General features: G+C 43.7%; 1 protein-coding gene across 2 annotated transcripts in view; it reads right to left on the bottom strand.

Annotated features, from left to right (window-relative positions):
- Positions 1-22694, bottom strand: part of ADCY8 (adenylate cyclase 8) — a 218166-nt gene that overhangs the window by 126875 nt on the left and 68597 nt on the right. For both annotated transcript variants that reach the window (XM_029222774.1, XM_029222775.1), the window contains exons 3-4: positions 16095-16225; positions 7602-7713 (exon numbers count right to left, since the gene is read on the bottom strand). In XM_029222774.1, coding sequence (XP_029078607.1) covers positions 7602-7713; positions 16095-16225 — 243 coding nt within the window. The remainder of the gene's footprint in view (positions 1-7601; positions 7714-16094; positions 16226-22694) is intronic.

Genomic DNA, 22694 nt, shown 5'->3' with positions numbered 1-22694 from the left:
CAGCAGACGGGGCACTAAATTAATGTCACCCATCTCTATGATGATGACTTGGACTCCTGTCCTCGTTCTTTCACATTTCTATCTGTGACACAGGCAGATTCTCTCTAGGTCTCCTTGGGTAGATGGTTGGGACGGAACGACTCTGAGATGTCTTCTAGATTTGAAGCCCTAGGTGCCTGTGGGTCTATGGCTTTGTGGGTTAGGGGCTCTCCTTGGGAAACCAGAGTCCAAGGGCATGAGGAGGGGAGTTGCAGACAGAAAGGGCCTACTTGAGATGCCAGCAGCACAGTGGATGCCCTGGTACTGCCAAGTTATGAAGCACCATGCTGGTTTCCTAATCTGATCAGGCATTGGGACATCATGTTTGGGTAACAAGTGAAATCACTTTCCCAATAAAAAACAAATATCAGACAGGGAAAGGAGAATCAGAACTGGCTCTGGTGTTTCCCTGTCTGGATCAGATCTCCAGGGCCTTGCCAACCTTCCCAAATGGGCACAGATGCGATCTTCAGAACACTGATAGCAGACACAGCCATCCCACGGTTATTTTTAAGAGTGTGTGGTTCCTATCTATTGGCTGCTTCAATTCAACTAATTTTGTAAGAGAGCAAAAAGGGAAGCTCAAGACCTTCACTTGCTTCTTCTAAGACGCTCTAGACTGTTATGGCCAGAATGGAACTAGGGAGACCTGACCCACTGGTCCTGGCAGTTTCCAGATTTGTGGAGTCCATGGGACAGCTTTAAAAAAAACCCAGAAGGTCCAAGGCACTTCTCTCTAGAGTTCAATTTTGTGTTTTGCCAAGGAAGTACGAAAAGTCCATCAACATACAAAAATAACAACCAAACTACCCACCTATCCCCATCACTTTATAAAAGAAAGGGCGTTTTCAACACCAAAAAAGTAAAAAGACATATTCTTGGACTAAAGGAAAGTTCCTGGCGCTAAATGAAATGAATGATAAAAACTCAATACATTGAAGTGTGTGTGTGTGTGTGTGTGTGTGTATATATATATATATATAAAATATATATATATAAATACACACACACACAATTGCTGTACATATTTATACTACATATACTGCTGCGTATATATATATGTGTTGTGTATATGTGTATATACTACAGCAATGTAGCGAGTTTTTATATGCATATACATATACACATACGTATATGTATCTCGCATGTGGCCACAAGCTAAAACTTCCTAACATTTGTTTGCAAAGGAGCAAATCCCTTATTCTGATTCTGCAGTGGAGAACGCTGAGGCTGGGAGGTAGGGGTTGGTGACTTCAATCAGCCACACTTTGCCTTCAGATGGTCTCTGGGGCAGAGCCTGCTGTGACTCGGGCTGTTGGTAGCCTGGTCAGCACAGAGATCTGCCTCCCTGTTGACAATGGGGAGGGGGGAGGGAAAGGGTAGAGCAGGAAATACTGTGGTCTAAGAATCAGACCTCCACATTCTAGTCAAATTTACCAGCTGTTTGACCTTCAATAAGTCACTGAAGCCACTGATAAGTGGGTTTCAATTCCCCATTTGTGACGCATGTGAAAATGGTCCCCTTGCCCTTAATACATAATAACTAAGTAAGCATGGCCATCAACTAGCAATGCCAGTGACAGCTCACCTGAGAATAGTCTTCTCCACATTTAATGCTATGCCTTATCTTTCCTCCTTTGAGTCTCACAATAACCCTGAACACGGCAGACCATGTTTTTAGATATGAAAATTTCAGTGTAAGACAGATGGAAAACTTCCTGTTCCACAGAGCAGCTGGCTAAAAAGTAACGGATATGGATTATATATGATATTCAGAAGCTCCAAATCAGTGATTTTTCCATGCAAACAGAGGTGAAAACATTTTGGAAAACTTTAGGGGAAGGCAGTTGTATTTATTGAGCACATACTATGTGCCGAGCTATGTGTTAAAGGCATTATATTGATCTTGTTTAGTCTTTACGACCACATTCTGAGTCATGTGCCACTTCACAGATGGCTTAAGGAAGTGAAGGTCACACAGCAAGTGAGAGACAGAAGTGGAATTCACAGCATGTCTGTTTGACTTTGGGACTCCATGCTCTTTCTTTACAAAACTGCAGAAATTATGGCAGAGTCCAGAATGGGAGATCTCCTGACAAAAATGTGTTTTGGAAGGAGATCTGTAAAATAGTTCATTACCCTTTGGAAAGTGAAGATGTTTGTAACCCAGGGTTCATTTTTCTTCTAAACAAAAGGTGAAGCTGGCAGCCTCCTTGAAAAACTGTGGGCCCCATATAAATGGTATGTATATATGCATATGTGTATATATACCAATCATGTATGTATATATAAATATAAATATGAAAGGCCTGTCTTCTCGCCTGTCAAGTTCTGTCAATTTGCAGACACATTTTTCTGATCAATTCCCGTGAGCTGTCAGACGATTTGACAGTAATATCCAAGCAACTTTTTACCAGAAACTGCTTTGAAAAACTCACATTAAAAAAACCAGGTGCTTTGAAAAAAGATACTGAAAAAGAAAAATAAAGTAGGGTGAGGGTCTTGTAAATTTTATCGAGTAAGTCTTAATATAATCCTTTTCCTCCCATCTTGATGGCTTTGATATGATAAAAATCTTGGAAAAAAATCCAGAGAATTTATGAAACCATGTATGCACATAACACTGAGGAGATATAGGCACCAAATTATCAAAGATGGTTATATCTTTGAGGAGGGGTAAGATTACAGGGATACATACTTTCTCTATTGTCTCTATCTTTGATGTTTGAATTTTACATAATGGACAAGCATTGCTTTAGTAATCAGAAAAAAAAAATGAAAAGAAAAAAGACTCTCAGAACAAAAACATTATTAGTGCTACGAATGCACTTAAAAAAGTTATATTAGAAATCATGACAATTTTTATAGTACTGTATCTAATTGTAATTATACAAATTAACACATGCATATATTGTCCTAGTAAAAATGAAACTGTAGATAAGTCTCCTTTATTAGCCTCTCCCCCTCAGACACACCACACCCTGGAAACCTGATCTCCTTTCCCCTCTTTAGAGGCTGATATGCATTAATATATACATTTCTATGTTTATATATATGCACCATTTTTCATGCTCTTTAGCCATAAATTGATCATACTATGTTTATAGATCTGAGACATGCTTTATCATGCAACATGTCTTGAAATTCTTTCTATGTCGGTACAGAAATAGCTATCTCATTCTTTAAAATCTATTGATTAGTTTTCCATAGTGTTGGAATTGTTCCTTGTAACAATAATTTAGGTTGCTTCCAGTTTTGTCAGCAATCTGAAACAAGGCTTAAGATGTAATGATGTTGATTTTAAAGCCTCGATAATAGCATACATATTTTTCATTCCTAATTTGTTAGGAAGAGGAGTAGGTAGGGACTACTTTATTTACTTATTTATTTTTTTTATTAATTTATTTATTTAATTTATTTATTTTTGGGTCTTCATTGCTGTGTGCGGACTTTATCTAGTTGCTGTGAGCGGCAGTCCCTCTTTGTTGCGGTGCACGGGCTTCTCATTGCAGTGGCTTCTCTTGTTGCGGAGCACGGGCTCTAGACACACAGGCTTCAGTAGTTGTGGCTCGCGGGCTCAGTAGTTGTGGCTCGTGGGCTTAGTTGCTCCACGGCATGTGGGATCTTCCCAGACCAGGGATTGAACCCGTGCCCCCTGCATTGGCAGGCGGATTCTTAACCACTGCACCACCAGGGAAGTCCAGGACTACTTTATCTTTTTAAAACAAGATCAAAGATCAAAAGTTACTAGGGTTTGCCAAGGGCACTAGAAAGGGTCAAAAACACTCTGCTTTGAGCAGCCACAAGGGCACTGAGGAATTCAACCACACTAAGAGGATCTTTAATAGAAGGCTTTGAAGTTTTTGCCTGCATCATAATAATGCAGTGGATAAATGGGAAGGTGCAATGGATGATATCTACATGGGAAGTGGGTTCTGTCAGATGTACGACATAATGAAAATCTAAAGCAAGTAATTATGGCAAGGCAGAGAGAGATCATTATAAAGCCACAGAATTTTGATGCTAAAAGATATCACAAAAGGCAAGTCCAATCCCCTTTTACACAGAAGCAAAGTCTGTGACCCACTTGGTTAAGTGATTTGCCTAAGGTTGGGGGCAAAAACATTTAAAGTAGGTTTTCTCATTCCAAGGTGAGTAGAATTGTTTTCACTGGCAGAGTTTCTCAAGCTTTTCCATAGAAGCCCCCTAGAGTAGAACAGACTGATGCACCTAGGGTGGGTAGGGATGGGGTAGGGGGTAGAGTGGGAGTTACGGAGTACTTATGGGTGCCGAGTACTTATTTTGAGCCAGCCTCTGTGTATTGTTTCATTTATCCTTCATTATAATTCTGATAGGAAAACTGAGACTCAGAGAGGGGATCTGTACAGTTAATTGAAGTCCAGTCCATAGTTGAAGTCCTACAAATCGAAATCTTCAAGTTGGCTGGCATGGACGGCAATACATCTCTGTCATCTAGCTCCATCCCCTGAAGTGCCTGGGGCACTGCTTAGTGGTCAGGAGTGAGCACCTGGTCTCAGATGGTCTGAATCACAGATGCACCACCTACCAGGGGTTCTGGGCAGATTATTTTACTTCTTTGAGTTTCAGTCACTTGTTCTGTAAAATGGGAACAATAAAGAACCTCTCTTGTAGGTTTGTTTTAAGAGCTGAATTAGGCAATCCAGGGCAAATACGCAGTCTAGTGCATAATGAACACCAGGCAGTTTACGAATGTTAAATATGATCAAAATTGATAATAATTTTACTCCCTCACTTGTATGTGTTTGATTTTTTTCTTTAAATCTTTCAGTAAGACTCATTCTCCAGAAGATGGACTATAGCTTCTTGCACCCACTGGGGCTCGATGAGCTGTGCACCCCCATCTCACTCCCTCTCTCCCACCATGTTCACTGTAACCAGGGCAAAGAGCTCGGGCTACAGCACCAAGTCCACGTTCCTTAAAAGGTCGCATGGTGCCCTCCAGACCTGTTTCCCTTTCCTCTTCAAGCTCACTTCTCACTGCAGTCTCCCATGCTCTTTGTGCTTCAGCAATCTTGAGCTCCTTATAGCTCCCCAAATAAGCAGCCACATTTCCACATTTTCACACTTTCCTGCCTTTGCATCATGGCTCAGCCTGGAAGGCTCTTCATTGTCTAATTTGATGCCGGGAAAGCTCCCGCTCTCCCTCACACCCAGCTGTGTATGGCCTCTTCTCTTCATGGTGCTACATTACCGCCCTCCTCACCCCAAGCACCAACTGTTCCTTCTTCCGTCCACCAGGACTTCTGTGCCTATTGCTTGCACCACACTGTCCTGCGAATTTTACGGACTTGTCTTTCTCCCTTAGCAGACGCTGAGGGCAGAGACTGGTTTTGTCTCGCCACAGCGCTGCATGGTTCCTGGCACCTAGTAGGTACACAATAAGTGTTGGCTGAACAAATTGGATTACATTTTACATAACGACCCTTTCTCTGAGTCGATGGGGATTACTGTGACACCAGAAACTGACCTTGATCACATCTCTCAGTTCTCTTTGAAGGGTCATTTTTGTTCATCTTAGTATCTCTGAGCAGAAATATTTAGAACCAGAATGTAACGTAGAATAACTATGTGTAACTGGCACCAACCGCCCTTGAGGCAACAATAAAAAGAAATGGTGTACATTCTTCCCCACCTTCAAATTCCTAGTCCTTCAGGTTAATCCAACCCTTCTAACGGAAGAGGCCTCAGTTTCCGCCTCTTCTTCTGCTCATGTTAGTCTCCTATTCAATAGTTGTCCAGCAGCTACAGATTACAATGCAGGGTCCTTGGCAGGTCCTTGCTTATCTTTCTAGCCTCACCTCTACCACTCCCTACCTTGAATTTTCCTTTAAGCAGTGCTAAATCTCTTCTGGTTCTCTACATATATAGCATCTTAATTTTTGTTTTCCCCTCTGCATACAAGGACCTTCCCTTCCTTCTTCACCTCAATTTTACACCTAATTGGTATATATATATATTTTTTTTTGCAGTATGCGGACCTCTCACTGTTGTGGCCTCTCCCGTTGTGGAGCACAGGCTCCGGACGCGCAGGCTCAGCGGCCATGGCTCACGGGCCCAGCCGCTCCGCGGCATGTGGGATCCTCCCAGACCGGGGCACGAACCCATGTCCCCTGCATCAGCAGGCGGACTCTCAACCACTGCGCCACCAGGGAAGCCCCGGTATATAATTTATACAATAAAATTTACCTTTTTGGTAAATGTGTACAGTCACACTCACATATAGAGCAACCGGATCACTCCCCAAATCACCTCACCCTATGCTTCTGTGCAATCAGTCCACTCCCTCCACCCCTCATCCCTCCTGACAATGACTTATCTCTTTCCTGTCTCTATAATTTTTGTCCTTTCTAGAATGTCTTACAAATGGAATCATAAAGTTTCTAGACTTTTGTGTCCGGCTTCTTTCACTTGTCATATTGCAGTTGAGATTCACTGATGTTGATACAGGTATTGGTGATTTATTCCTTTTTATTGATGAACGGTGTTCCATTTGTTTTCTCCTTTTTAAGACCCAATCTAAGAATCACTTTCTCTCGGAAGTCTTCTCTGATCCAAGGGTTATATGTTGTTTCTGTGTTCCCATAGCACTCTAGACTTCCCTTCATCATGGCATATAGCACATTGTACATTGGTGACTTTTTAGGTATCCATGACTAGACTTAGCTCTAAGGGGGAAAGTGTGTTTTAGTTATTCCCATATTACCAACACAACACCTACTAGGTGCTCAGATGCAAGTGTGAATGGATCTCTGTTGGAGTGAGGCAGCCTTAAAATAGGACATTTTGATAACCTAACAATGAACTCCCACTGATGCGGTCTCATTAAACTCTCACGACAGCCTGTGAAACTGACACTAGTATACACCCTTTACAAAGTAGGAAGTTAAGGCATGCCAATTTGAACCCCAAACCCACTCTAAAATATAGCATGACAATGACATTCCTCTGTAATGTGAGTGGCTTGAGGACTAGGAATCTGTGTGGTGGCGGCAAATGTTCATTCCCTTTAACCTCTTCTCTATTTTAGCTCTGGCCAAGCCAGCAGAAAAAGAAAGGTAGTGTCTGGTCAGCTAAAAACAAAGCTCTTAAGTCAAACAAAATGGTGGCGGGATGGGCCAGTAGCTCACTGGTCCTTGAGAAGAGACTAATTCATTCCAGATGGCCGCGGTTGGCTGGGAAACTTCAGGCAGTCATTCCTGCATGAAGCAACCCTGAGGCTGCAGCTGGATGGTGCCCAGCCACAGGCAGGGGGAAATGGAAAGCAGATTAAAAAGGACTTTGGTTTAATTGTCACTCAACCAGCTGTCTCTCAGCTAGGAAAATCTGACAAACCTCCCGTCCGAAACCCGTAAATAACTAACATCGGTCCCCAGCAAGCGCGAGGGTCAGGGATCCATGTCCGGGGTCAGGATGCGGAATGGTAATGACATTGGTGATGAAGGCTGAGTCCCTCTCTTCCCTCGTTCCGCACGCAGTCCCTCACTCCTGCGAAGACTAGGGGGCAATTATATTCAACTCACATGGGCCAGTCGATCAAATCTAGCAAAGAGCTCGTTGAGCATCCTGACCAGCTCCTGGGCAGACAAGGTCGTAGAGAGGTTGGTAAATCCTTTGACATCTGCAAAAAGAATACTGGACAACAGGGAAGGGATGGGGTGGGGAGAAAAGCACATTAATATTTTAATCTATCCTGGGAGACACATCACGATTCAAACAAACCAAGTGTGGTCTGAGATTTTAGCTCTCCTTGCCACGGGAGTCTCAAGGAATGCCTCAGTGTTTAACAAACATCTCAGCAGAGAGTCCACCCAGGGGTTCAGGAAGGACAAGAAGGCAACGGAAAGCCCTTCTTCCTCTGCAGGGCTGTGGAGTGTGGGCAACGCAAACAACCCAAAAGGGAATTTTTCACTAGGAACAGATCAATTTATTGTGGAAAGCAAAATGAAGCACTATGAATTATCTCTACATTTTCACAATGAACTGCAAAGCAGATTGCATGAGCACAGAGCAAAATGGACACGGGGACAGAAGAATGCGAAACCTCGTTATCTTCAGCCCAATGACACACATATACTCTACCCAAAACGGCAGGCAAGCAGAGTTAGGCATTTTCCAAAAATTGTGGGAATAGGTAGCAAGCCTGGGAGACCTTAGGCAGAATAATTAATTATCTGAAATGCACATTTACTAAGTTAGGTGAGGTCTGATACTATGCATATGCCTAGGTGGAAGGGAAGGGGCAGTCCTTGAAAGCCTTATAAACGCAAGGCACTGAATGAACACTGTCTTGTTAATCCATCCAGTTACCCTGTGGGGAAGGGACTGTTCATTCCACTGTGAAGATGAGGAAAGTGAGGTTCAGAGAGGAGGGAAACTTGCTCAACATTTACTAGTAGCCCGGGGCAGAGTCGGGATCGTGCACGTGGCTGAACTGCACGGTGGGGCACTGCTTCACCCACATTAACACACCATCTCAGGGACTGACGCAATCACAGGGACACCTCCGAGAGGAAGGATGGAACACCAAAAAGTGTACCATATTTTCTTGATTCTCGTGTTTGATCATCTCTGAAACTGACGGCATTCTGCAGTGTGTCAAACTTTTTGACTATTTTTCTTAGTGTTACATAAAAAAATGGTGTCCTACCATTATTGTGACTAGTTTTAATGGAATAGGTGAATCAGCCAGAAGGCACTGTGGAATGTGCATTGACTTACTTTGGTCACCCCTGGTATTCAGTGGTTCTTAAAGTTGTCTCCATTTTTATGGATTCTCGTTCCTAAAAAATGTACAAGTATTCAAAATTTTGCACTTCATTTCAAGGGATCTGTACCTTCCCAGAAGCCCATTCAGATTCTCATTAAGAATTTTTAGACCTCAATTTAAAAACTATTGCTTTAATTAATTAGATAATGCCTTAATTATTTTATCAAATATTTATGTATCTACTATGTGACCAGCTACACATTGTGCGAGGAAGTTGTGTTAAATGATAAAGAAGCCTCAGTGCACGTCCTCAGGATGCTCAGAGTATGGGGAATGGAGGTGGGCTAACAAAGAGAAAGACAGAAACATAGGCAATGACTACTGTGATAAAAAGACACACACTGGGGATGACCAGCCATCTGGGGGATCAGGAGTTTTCTAGTGAAGCAAAGTCCAGGCTGAGTCTTGAAGGATCTAGGGGACTTGATGGGTAAAGTGAGTAAATGAATGGCGGCTCTTAGCAAGAGATCAGCACATACTAGGGTCTGGTGGAAGAACAAGCAAATGGACCAGGGTTCTGCAAGCATTCAAGGATAGCTAGTCAAAGGGTAGTATTGAGCAAGGAGGGTGGGAAGAGAAGAGGGAAGAGGGAGAGAAAAAAAAGAGAAAGAAGGAGGGAGGAAGGAAGAGAGAGAGAGAGATGAGGTCAGAGAAGTGAGCAGAGGAACAATATGGAAGGGCTTGATTAGCCAGGTTGATGAACACAGACTTTTCCCTAAACATGATGGAAAGCTAGTGAAGGGTTTTAAGCGTGGGAGCGATACCTTTAGATTTTTAATGTATAAGGCTTCCTCTGGCAGAGTCACTACACTGCCACTGTCCTCTACAGCTTTCTGGTGGCATAGCAGCTGGTCACATGCATAGGATTTGAGTCTAGACAGATTGGGGTTCAAACCCCAGATCACCACTTATGAATACTATGAACTTCTCCAATACTTTATCTACTGAAGGTGATTGTAGGACCTACCTCACTGGTGGGTAGCAAGTGTTTAGCACAGTGCCTGGCATAGTAAGTGCTCCATAAATGCATTAGCTCTCTCCATCGTTATTGTACAAAAGTGCACTATGATTGAACGGTTGGGAAGAGAGAAAGAGGTAACAGAGAAGGAAGAGAGTCTGACCATTAACTGGATTGTTACTTGTGGCTAAAAGAATTCCTGTTGACAGAAACCTGAAACAATAGTAGCAGCAATACTTACAGAGTGTTAACTGTGGACTTGATATGCTCTAAGAGTTCTACATGTATGAACTCGTTCATTCCTCATAACAACCTATGAGGTAGGACCTAGGATGATCATTTCCATTTACAGATAAGGAAATTGAAGCCTGAGTAACTCTCCCACAGACATGAAAATCTAGGATTTGAACCAGGCAGGCTAGTTCTGGAATCTACACTGTTTATCACTACAGTAATACCACCTTTGAAGTAAGCCATCATCATGGCAGGTGGGAAGTAGAAGGGTCCAGAGATCATCTAGTCCAACTGCTCACTTTATGAATCCATTTGCCCCAAACTATTAATATCTATCTGTCTATGGCAGGACAGCTTCATTAATTAATGCATTCAACAGCTAATAAATGGAATGCCTACTATATATGTCAGATACTGGAGATACAGTGGAGAACAGAAAGTACCACCACAGTCCTTATGAAACATGCAGTCTATTAAAAGAAGAAATGGGATTCCCTGAGAGCAAAGGGCATAAAAGTTTCAGATGTGTTCAGTGTTCCAAAATCATGAATTTTTTTTTTTTTTTGCAGTCTTCTGAACACACCATGCTTTATACACTGGTGTTTGTATATGACGTACGTGCTCCCTGGCATAGTTTCTTTCCTGTTGCTACCTATTAAAATCCTACTTGTCCTTTAAGACCCCACTCATATGCTAAGATTCTACTTTTATGGAGAGTTCCCTAAGCATAGCCTGTCACCCCTATTCTAGCCTCCTGCCCAGCCTGTGCTCCCCTCTGTCATGGCATTTATCACTTGGTAACACAATCATGTGTGCAAAGTGTGCTCCATCCACGAGCTAAAGAACAGGAAGAGAGTTTCCTCCATATCTCATCCCCCAGCACATGGTGGGCCTCATGGTATATTTCCTGAATTGAATCAACAGAAATCTTCAGAATTGAGTCTTCCTTCCTCAGAGTGTGGTTATGGCCACTGCTGGCATCTCTTGGGAGCTGGTTAGAAATGCAGATCTCAGGCCCTGCCCCAGACCCACTGGATCAGAATCTAACAAGAATTTAATAAGAGCCCTAGGTGATTTGTGTGCACCTTAAAGATGGAGAAGCCCTGGTTTAAGTCATAGTTATGCAATAAGAGTTTGTTGAGCAAAAGACAAGAAGCAGAAACCAGGGCCCTGGTTCTCTCTTGTTCATTCTGCTCCCCCCAGGTGCTGGGCTCACGGTCAGTTCTTTCGACTCTAGGTATAAACTTGTAATCTTCCAGATGACTATACCGAAGAGGCCATATTAATTGTCAAATCTAATTTGCTTATATAAGTTGTTTATTTGGCTAAAAATAAGCTATGTTACCTATTAGTCACTCTGAAAACAGAGTCCTCAAGGAGAATTCACTAGACTCATTAGGAACACGAGCCCTGTGTAGACTTTTACTCCTAACTTGTGTTCTTGGGCAGGTTATTTAACCACTCTGAGCTTCCATTTTCTTTATAATAAAGCAGAGATCATTAAAGCTGCTCTGCAGGATTACTGAAAGGAGATCACTTGTAAATCACGGCATAGTCCTCAATAGTGGAGAGTATGTAACTCCTTGTGGAAATTTTTGGGAATCGGAGAGTGTTTAATAGATGGCCACACAAACAGACCTCCAAAGCCAAGTTCTCTAGCTCCACTCAACTGCATTTTGCTTGTATGTGAAACAGTAGTCTGCAAGGCCAATGTTAAAACCAAGCAGGACCCTGTGGGGCTCCTGGGCACAAAAGCCTTTCTGTGTCCCCCATTTCTTGATTACAGGAAACAGGCTTCACTGAGCCTCCATGACCTTCCCTGAGTTCCAACTAGCAGGTTCAAACCGCTGCTAATCAGGGAAGGGAGGGGATGCAGAGACAAGGGAGGAACAGTCAAAAGAAACAATAGTGCAGCCTTGGGGCAGGGTCCTGGCTCTCCCTCAAGGGATACACATAACAACATCTTTGAGCTGTTTTGCAGACACTGAAACCCTCACCAGGTGGGAGAAGTTAACTGTGCGCTGCCCACAAGCACGCAGACCCCAGACCGGGTGGAACCGGAAGGTTGATGATGCCGACTCCCACTACCTCCCCACCAACCAATCAGAAGAGTGTCCACGAGTTGATCACGCCCTCTTTGAGCAGTTACTATAACACTCCTCACTGCCCCCTCCAGGTTGGTCAGAACACACAGTTTTGAGGGCAGGAGCCCGCTGTGGCCCCCTTTGCCCGGTGAAGCAATAAAGCTTTTCTTCTTCACCCAAAACTCTGTCTCCGAGATTTAATTTGGTGTCAGGGTACAGAGGCCGGATTGGGCTTCAATGTGAAGACTGTACATGTTGACAGGCCTGGCTGGGAAGAAACAGTCATTCAAGAAAGTGAGTAGACTGAGCTATGCCAGCAAATGTGTGCAAATGTACATGGCATGGGGTTTGGGGGCAAAAGGAACGGGGGCAGGGAGCTCTGGTAGAGAAGCTAACTGTCCACCAAATCCATGCCTGCCTGCCACTAGCAAAGACCACTAGCAGGGGCGCTGTGCCCCTCTTGTATCGAGGCGGAGCCATGTAATCAGGTCCCATCAATGGAATCTGAGCAGAGTGATAGATGCCATTTCTGGGCTGAGGTGGTAAAGAAGCAGGTGTGCCTTTTCTACCCTTTTCTCTCCAAGAGCTGAATGCCGACAACTTTGAAGCCCAAGGGGGTGATACAGCTATGAAATGCAGGGGGCTTTATCCCTGAATCACCCACTGGCAGGGAATATAAGCCAGGGGGAGTTGTGTGGATGAATTATATTGAGTTTACATCATTGAAATTGAGAGGTTATTTGTTAGAGCATTCCCCTAACTAGCACAAGAAATGCCTTAACTACATGGGGAATAAGGAAAGAGAAGTAGAATTGGGCAGATGGGATTGGAAGCCCAAATGGCTTCTCATAAAAAGCCGAGTGGCCATGTGGAGCTCCAGAATGAATCTGGTGAAGGCTCATATGTTTGCAGCTGAAATCGACTTGACAGTCCAAATGTTTTGTCCATTTCAAGCAGCTTGGTTTTTGGATTAGGAAACGGAGATCCGGAAAGATGAAATGATGCAACCGAAGTCTCACAGGGGGCTCATGCAAAGCGTTCTGGGATGAAAACCCTGATCCACTCGCCCCAGTCCACTCTCGGCCACTCATGTCGCCAGGCGTGGCGCCTCTTACTGCACCTTACCCGGACAGGATGCAACCAGCTGTACGAAATATGACTGAGTTAGACATTTATAGCAGACTGTTTTTAGGGAAAGGTCACAAAACCATAACAACAAAAAAGCAACAGAGAAAAAAGAATGAACCAGGTGGGTTTCCTCAAAGACAGTGACAGGATGGGAAATGATTTCAAAAATGCTCCCTTTCCTGCAGTGGGTGTGCTCTGGGGGCTAGGGAACAGGGTGTCGCAGCCGGCCCCACTCTGCTCTCAGACACGGGCTAAGGCCCATCCTCTTCTGCATTTTTCATCTCTGGTCCTATTTTAGCACCCAGCAGCCTTGCAGTGGGTAGGAGGGGCTCCACCGCCCCTAGTTGAGTGCACCTTCCCAGGACCAGTGGGGCTGTGGGCATCTCACCACCACTGCCTCTGTGAACGGCTGGGAGGGGCACCTCCAGCTGCCAGGACCTCTGCACATTCTTCTCCCATTAGAAGTGGCTCCTCCATTGCGAGCTGAGACCGCTGGGAATGCAGGGCAGCAAACGCAATCTTAATTTAGTGCGGTGCGAAGTTCTGGAAAAGAGTCTGGAGCACAAAATCTCAGTTCAATGATTTAAGATAAACGGGCAGGGTGCAGGGGCAGAAGTAACTTTAGTTGTTCTTCAGTAAGGGAAGCACTGAAAATTGATAAGTGCAGGAAGAACTCCAAACATGCCTTTTATTGAACTTAAGGCTCCCAAGTAGGTTGACGTGGGTGTGCAGGCTTGTTTATTTTTTTCTTTATGAAGAGCCGTTTTTTTTTTCTTCTCTTTCTCTGTGGTGACAAACACTTTTGTAATATGTCATATATATTTTATAATATGTCTTATTTCATTATACTTCATTAAATTAGATACCATTATAATTATATATGAATCATTATACTATGTCAATACATATTTCATAATATGTCATATATGTCAAATATATGATATATATTTTGCATTTTTCTTAATTTTATCTCACTGTTCTGCCTTCACTTGTGCTGATTCCTCTGCCTAGGATTCCTTTCTTTGATTTTTTTTTTTCACTTGGCAGACTCAATTTCAAAGAAGGCAAATAAGGATCACCGCTTCTAGGAATGTTTCTCTACACACCTCCATCCCAACCCCGGGTCTTCCTCTTTTTATGATCTCTTACTGTCCTTTGCTTACTTAATAATAGAACCTCACACTGTATTATAATGACTAGTACTGCCCTGAGCCCGTTGTTCTAGAATTGGTATTGACGAGTTCCCACTGTCTGTGGGACAAATTCCTAGATCTGGAGTGCATCTTTTATTAGAGTTGCTAATTAGAGTTGAGACCCCGAATGACCTACACTGATATGTGTGCTAAAAGGCTGCATTAGAATCAAGACTTCTGCTAGACTTGCATTCACATAAGTGCCCTGGCACACCAGAAAAACACCCAGAGATGCTGGTGAGAAGGAAAAGTTGTTCTTCCCTCCTACCAAAGTTAGGAGGAAAGGAACTAAGGGGGTACCACTGGTCATTTTTAGAGCTGTTCAACCTACAGATGTTCCCCTATGTTTGGGAAATTCCCACCCTATGATGTTTGGTGGGAGGGAGATATAGTTCTCCTGTACAGGCTGAAAATGTCAGATATTTGCGTCCTAGTCACGTCTGGGGAATGACTGGGCTCAGCCAATCAGACACATCTGCCTCAGGCTTAACTTGAGATGCAAAGAGGCAGGGGGGTCAGAGAGTGGGGCAGGACAAAGCCAGCCAGTCCAGATCCTGGGGGCTGCGGAGGAATTCTGTGCGCAGAGGAGGCAGCTGTGTCTGGGACAGGGTTGGTAGCACAAGGAACGGATTCCTCGGGAACAGATTCTTCAGGTACAGTGGAAGCAGCGTCCTCACTGGCCTACTGCCCTGCTGTGATTTTGACTGTGCCTTCCTCTTCTTTCGGCGCATTTCCTGAGCCCGCCTCTCCATCCTTCCCCAGTGACTCTGGGAGGCCCCATGTAGCCCTCCAATACATTTCTTTTACATCAGCCGGGGTTGGATTCTTTTTCTGCTTGCAACGAGGAAATATGTCCGAAACAATCTACAACATGCTTAATGCTCTACTATATGCTTACGCCAGTCCTGTGCTTTGTATATATCTTCACTCACATAATCTACATAAACGCCTGTAAGGTGGCTATTAAAGCGCCTATTTTACAGAGAAGGATTCTGAGAGTCAGGTATGTAAATTGCCCTAGGTCATACACAAGGAAGAGGTAGAATTGGGATTCTAAACAGGTCTGTCTCACTGAAGAGGTATATTGTCTGGCACAGTGCTGGGCAAAGAGAGGGCACTGATGGATGGATGGATGGATGGATGGATGAATGAATGAAGGGATGGTTGGTTGGGTGTGTGAATGGGTGGAAGGGTCAGCGGATGCAGAATGGATGGATGGGTGAATGAGTGACCAAAAATATGTTTGCAAAAGAAAAATAAGCTGTAGTCCTTTTCCTGGTATTGTTTTAAAGACACTTATAAGGAATATAAAGAACACCCCTGAGGCCTCCAGATCACATTCTGGAAATATTTTTCCCATCATAGTGTAAAAGGCTTTTGCCTTTCCTACTCAAAATGTAAAGGCAGGCAAGCCTACTGCAGGGGAGCCAGGTGGTAAGTCAACCAGCAAATTTAACTGCAGACACTCTTCTCGAGCCTCAATTTGGAAATGTAGAACTCTCTGATGAATAATCACTACTTAATGAATTACTCAACCAAATGAAGAAAGGCGCTGACATTCAGGCAGACAGAAGTCATGGCCATGAGGTGAGCGCAGCCAGGAGCATGGGGATCACGCAGAGACCTGGGCGAGGTGTCCCGTTTCTCACCTGACATTCTCGTAGCGGTGGATGTAGATCCGGTGGAATTGATGCTGCAGGTGCTCGTCTTCCACGTTGGTCATGTCATTGATCATCTCCAGGACGACAAACCGAGGGAGCACAGACAGCACAAGCCGCTCCTGGGACACACAGATGTAAGAGTGAGAACTAAAGTATTGCCTGCCGTGTCGGTAAACAGAAGATGTTGCAGCCATCAAGCCACTACGTTACAGCCGCCTGGATGGTGAGAAGGGAACCCAGGATGGAGACAAAGGGCCTGCCCGCTGCCAAGCCCATCCAGCAGTCAGCTGCTGCAGACCCCACAAAGGCGCACCCTGAGGAAACTCAGCATGAGAAAACACAGGATGCTGGCCCCAGAGAGCTGAGCTGCGTATCAAAAGCATGATTTCAATGAGCCCAGACTCCTGTATCTTCCTATACATAGAAAAGTGCTAAACTGCTTAACTTGAGATATCTGGTTTTCTTTAATTAACAGTAATCCTTTGATGTTCCAACTACCTGGTCCTTTGTTGCAAAAACTCCTATATATCTCGGCTCCCTCCCACCCACCTTGCCTCTTTGGAACAGTTTTCTCAGCGTTATCTGAGATGCTGTGTCCCGGGCTTGATGTCCTCACAAAGTCTGCTGAATAAAACATAACTCTCAACTTTCAGGTTGTGAATTTTTTCTTCAGTTGACGAGGGACAGTCTTGTTAGGCTGACCACTGGGTCTCAGAAGGGTGGATGGACCGTGTAGAAGTAATGGGGCTCTTGGCTGAACTTCTCGAGGAATCGCTAATTTCATACCATCCTATGAACATGACAAATATCTACGGAGTACTTGTTGTTTGCCAGGCGCTGTGCTGAGTGTTGGGTATACAGTGGTGAACCAAATGAATGACAGCCCTACTACTGTGGAGCTTACATTCTAATAAGGAATACAGACATTAAATACACACACCCAAACATGCCGACACATACTTACAAAATGTGACAAGTGCCAAGCAAGGACAGGTCACGATCAGAGAGTATCATGGCTGATAACAGGATTCAAATAGGGGGTTAGGAATGACTTTTCTGAGCAACTGATATGTAAACAGATACATGAAAGTTTGGAATGAGCCAGCTCTCTGTGGTACAAGGAGAAGGGAGCTCCAGGAAGAGGAAACAGCAGGTGCAAATGTCCCGAGACAAACAGAGAGCAATGGTGTGCCTGGAGGGTGGTGATAGAGGGGTGTGGTGACAGTCAATGAGGTTGGAGGTGTAGATAAATGTGTCAGGCCTGCCTGAGATGTTAGCATTTAATTCCAACTAAAGCTGGAAGGCACCGCGTGATACTAAGCAGGGGAGTGACATAAGCTGATGGATGTTTTAAAAGATCACCCTCGGACTTCCCTGGTGGCGCAGTGATTAAGAATCCGCCAGCCAGTGCAGGGGACATGCGTTCAAGCCCTGGTGCAGGAAGATCCCACATGTCGCGGAGCAGCTAAGCCCGTGCACCACAACTACTGAGCCTGCGCTCTAGAGCCCGTGCGCCTAGAGCCCGTGCTCAGTAACAAGAGAAGCCACCGCAATGAGAACCCCGTGCACCGCGACGAAGAGTAGCCCCCGCTCGCCGCAACTATAGAAAGCCCGCGCCCAGCAACGAAGACCCATATAGCCAAAAATAAGCAAATAAATTAAGAAAAAAAAAAAGATCACCCTTGGCTGTGGTTTGGATAATGAATTATGAGAAGGGGGCCAAGGGTAGGGGCAGGGAGACCAGCTGGGGGAGCTCCTGCAGTGGTCCAGGGGAGAGGTGATGGGGGGATAAGGTCTATAGGACTGGCAACCAATAGGGATGGCAGGAGAGAAAGAGGGCGTAACCGTGGTGATGACTAGGTTTTGAGTTTGGTTGATGGGGAGCCTGTGCTCCATTCACTGAAACAGGGCACACGGGAGAGGAACCAGGCTCAGAGATATTAACTCTTTATGGAGAGGAGAGGAAATGAGACACACACCTCCACAAATTAGGGACCTAACACTTGACAGAATAATATTCTTCCATTGTGATCAACACAGCAGATAAAAACAAAATAACTGTTTAACTAGCAACATGAACTAAATCCTAAAACGATCTTGTGCTGTGGAAATGAGGCATGAATCTGCTTCTTTTTATTTTTCCTATAATTTGCTCGAGGGTGGAATGGAGTTTAAGACAGGTGTATTTTATTATTATTAATTTTTTAATTTAGGTGTAGTTGATTGACAATGCTGTGTTAATTTTTGCTGTACAGCAAAGTGATTCAGTTATACATATATATGTGTACATGTATGTATATATATATATACATTCTCTTTTAAAATATTCTTTTCCATCATGATTTACCAGAGGAGTGAATATAGTTCCCTGTGCTATACAGTAGGACCTTGTTCTTTATCATTCTATATATTGATGCAATAGCTTACATCTGCTCACCCCAACCTCCCACTCCATCCCTCCCCCAAACCGCTCCCTGTAAGATGGGTACATTTTAACCACCATAGTTTCTCGTATCTTCATAGATATTTATGGACCCTAAGCATTTTCAGCATCTATTCTTTTATTTGTTCCTTGCAAAACCCTGAAAATAAGCAGGCACAAATAATTATCTTTATTTAACGGACAGACTGAGTCAAGTCAAATTACCTGCATGACCTGAACAGTTACCAAGTGGCAGTGGCAGGATGCAGTCCTTTACCACGTTTTTCCTGGATGGGATTCGTGGTGAGATGAGAAAAGCCCCAGGTTTTGAGTCTGACTGGAGTTTGGGTCCTGCCTCTATCCATTTAATAGTAACATAGCATTAGGCGAGAGACATCACCTCTCTGTAACTTAGTTCCCTAATTTGGCAAATAACTATAATATCATCTACCTCACAGGGTTGTCATGAAAATTCAATGAAATAAAATATGTGAGGGGCCTGGTGTTTATTCCCTCCTGCTTCCTCTCTGCTCTCCTCAACCCTGCCCTCATGGGAAGGGCTTTATTAATGAAGTGTCCACAGAGCTTCACACGATGAGGCTTTTTCCTCTCTTGAAAGCTGTCCCATCGTGGGGCTGAGAGGCGTCTGCCTCATGTCCATTTCCTGTTCATTATGCTGTCTGTCAACTTCCCAGGTAATTGTGACCCTGTTCCTGCAATCCCTGAGGGGTGGGAGTCGGTGCTCATCACAGCTTTGAAGCACTTGAAGCCTCAGAACAGTAGGTGCTAAATAAATATTTCCTAAACAAATGAGTGAACCCAGAGAAGGTGGAGACTGTGTCTAGCTCATGACTGTAACGCCTCCAATGGCCACCACGGTCCCTGGTACAGGATAATTATTTGTTAAACAGATTCTTTGGCAATGCACATTCAATCTTCAAGTATGACACAGATGCTTTATGGGAGACTTTCAGAATAAAATTTTAATAGCAAAATTCTCCAGCACCCAGGCTTGCCAGCCTCCGGCTAGCCCTGCTACTGGCAACTGCCCCAGGTCCTGCCTCTGTAAAGCATTTTCTGGCAGGCAATGGGAAATTGCACACTTTTGCTTCCCTCGGATTTGTTCACTGCTTGAGAAACAAGCAGTGTTTCTGAAGACACAATCTGAAAGAAAATGGGAAAGTTTGCCCCTTAATACAATTCCCAACTCTTGCTGAGGCATAATTATCTCATTTTCTGGCTTTGGAGATCAGAAGTACAAGAATCTCTCCTGAAGCCAGACTGTGGCCCAGGGTGGCCTTTGTGTTCACATTCTGCACATCTTTTTCTCCCTGGGTTTTCTGCATTTGCATGAAAAGGGACCCTGGGTTGATTTCAAGTGCATCGGTGGCTCCTGCCTGGATTTTCCTCTCATCTCCTATAACTTGCTCTTTTCACGTCATCAAAATGGCTTCATGGGCAACAATTGCTACAGTGCACCCTTAGGGGGAAGTCAAGGTGAAAACCGTGAGGGGTTCAGGATCTTCACTTTATGTAAATGCTTGTCGTGGAGAAGAGAAAGAGAGCGAGGCAGTCCTCTGATGCAGGCAGCGCTTCTGGGCAGTTATCCTGAATGGCTTAGGGAAGAACTCGCCACTCTCAGGCTCTTGCAAACCGAGAGACCTCCCATTTATCTCTCTCTACTGCAGGCCAAGCAGTGTTAACTGCAGTAAAGGTCCAGGCACTGATGAGAGACTTATCCTGGGTTTATAGATAATGTCTCACTTTAAAGTGATCGCTCATTATGTAGCGTGTCAAGTGCTTTGCATCCAGTATCTAATCAAAACCTCACATTAGGTTACTATTTTCATCGCATATTATATATGAGATACTGAGATTTAAAGAATTTAAGTGAAATGAGGCAGCCTGGAGTCATGCACTCGGTAAGTGCATAGTGAAGACTCAAGCCCATTTCTTTTTTCTTTAAAACTCAGATTGTAATTCATCCGTTTATTCACTGATTTACCATGTCAAGGAGCAGGTGCTGCGTGACAGGTGCAGTCTGGACATGGAGAACCAGCAGTAGACAAAACCAGACACAGTACTCACCTTTGCAGAGCTAATGTTCTAGAGGTAATGAACGGAAAATAAAAATACTGAGTAAGAATAAGAGATGCTGTTGACATGAAAATGGAATCGAATGCTTTGGAAAGACGTGGTAATACTGAGTAGCTAGAACATTGCAAACAACCTAGATGTCGGCAAACCAGCCATATAAATTAGTGGGAAAAATAATAAAAAGCCAGAAGTCATTCTGATAATTTTGTGAGTACATTTAAATATTTGGCTCCATTTTAAAGAACTAAAAATCCTGGCTGATACACTATTAGCTGTGGTCTTTGTAAGAAGCAGTAGATCTCTGCTCAGGAAAATACCTTGGCCTTATTATTATTATTATTTTTCGCACACACACCCTGTATTTTATTTGTACAAGAGATAAATAGACTGACACCAAGCATTGTAAATGGATGACCACAACAGAAGCAACAATGATTGCAATTATCAAACACGAAACACACTCAAACTATGTCATGATATTGACATTCAGTCCAGTAATCCTCCATGGTAACAGCTCCTTTACTCTGAAGTGAAAATTGATTTGTATATTTTTTGCCTCTGGGTCCTTGTGGGATTTTTTTTTTTATTCAAACAGAAAGTCACAAAAATTATAGTCATCCTCATCAGTTCACTCAGTCCCATGTAGTTAATTTTTTTTATCTTGATCTTTTGTTACCACTTTTATGAATTTATCAGTTTTCCATTAGAGTTCTGAAAATGCTTCTTCATTCAGTTCAGCAGTAGAGTCAGTTACCAGAAACCTGTACTTGTCAGAGTCTTTTCCGTGAATTCCTTGAAGATGAAACCCTTTTATAGGAACATTTTTGCAAAAGCACCAGAGTGCACCCAGAACTGTCTGTAAATGACAAAAGACTTAAAAATGACCACGGTTAAAGAGTTGATGAAAGTTCATAATAATGCAGTTGACAAGGAAATTTAGTTATTTCTGAGGTATACATTTTAAAGTAATAACTAGAATTATGACTTATAACATTATACCAGAACATATAAGATTTTTAGAAATTTCATGTAATGTCTGAAACATTTATATTAACATATTTCCATACAAATAACCCAAAGAAAGTTTTTTGTTTGTTTTTTTATACTGCAGGTTCTTATTAGTCATCAATTTTATACACATCAGTGTATGTATGTCAATCTCAATCGCCCAATTCAGCACACCACCCCACCGCGGTTTTCCCCCCTTGGTGTCCATACGTTTGTTCTCTACATCTGTGTCTCAACTTCTGTCCTGCAAACTGGTTCATCTCACCATTTTTCTAGGTTCCACATACCTGCGTTAATATACGAGATTTGTTTCTCTCTTTCTGACTTACTTCACTCTGTATGACAGTCTCTAGGTCCATCCACGTCTCAGCAAATGACTCAATTTCATTCCTTTTTATGGCTGAGTAATATTCCATTGTATGTATGTACCACATCTTCTTTATCCATTCATCTGTTGATGGGCATATAGGTTGCTTCCATGACCTGGCTATTGTAAATAGTGCTGCAGTGAACATTGGGGTACATATGTCTTTTTTTTTTTTTTTTGCATGTGTCTTTTTGAATTATGGTTTTCTCTGGGTATATGCCCAGTAGTGGGATTGCTGGATCATATGGTAATTCTATTTTTAGTTTTTTAAGGAACCTCCATACTGTTCTCCATAGTGGCTGTATCAATTTACATTCCCACCAACAGTGCAAGAGGGTTCCCTTTTCTCCACACCCTCTCCAGCATTTGTTGTTTGTAGATTTTCTGATGATGCCCATTCTAACTGGTGTGAGGTAATACCTCATTGTAGTTTTTTTTTTTTTTTTGTGGTACGCGGGCCCCCCACCGCTGTGGCCTCTCCCGTCGCGGAGCACAGGCTCTGGACGCACAGGCTCCGGACGCACAGGCCCAGCGGCCACGGCCCACGGGCCCAGCCGCCCCACGGCACGCGGGATCCTCCCGGACCGGGGCACGAACCCGCGTCTCCCGCATCGGCAGGCGGACCCCCAACCACTGCGCCACCAGGGAAGCCCTCAATGTAGTTTTGATTTGCATTTCTCTAATAATTAGTGAT

The sequence above is a fragment of the Monodon monoceros genome, unplaced genomic scaffold (assembly GCF_005190385.1).
Source record: "Monodon monoceros isolate NGI ecotype Baffin Bay Population unplaced genomic scaffold, NGI_Narwhal_1 Super_Scaffold_14, whole genome shotgun sequence".
NCBI classification, from domain to species: Eukaryota; Metazoa; Chordata; class Mammalia; order Artiodactyla; family Monodontidae; genus Monodon; species Monodon monoceros.
This window is presented reverse-complemented; position numbering and strand designations above follow the sequence as displayed.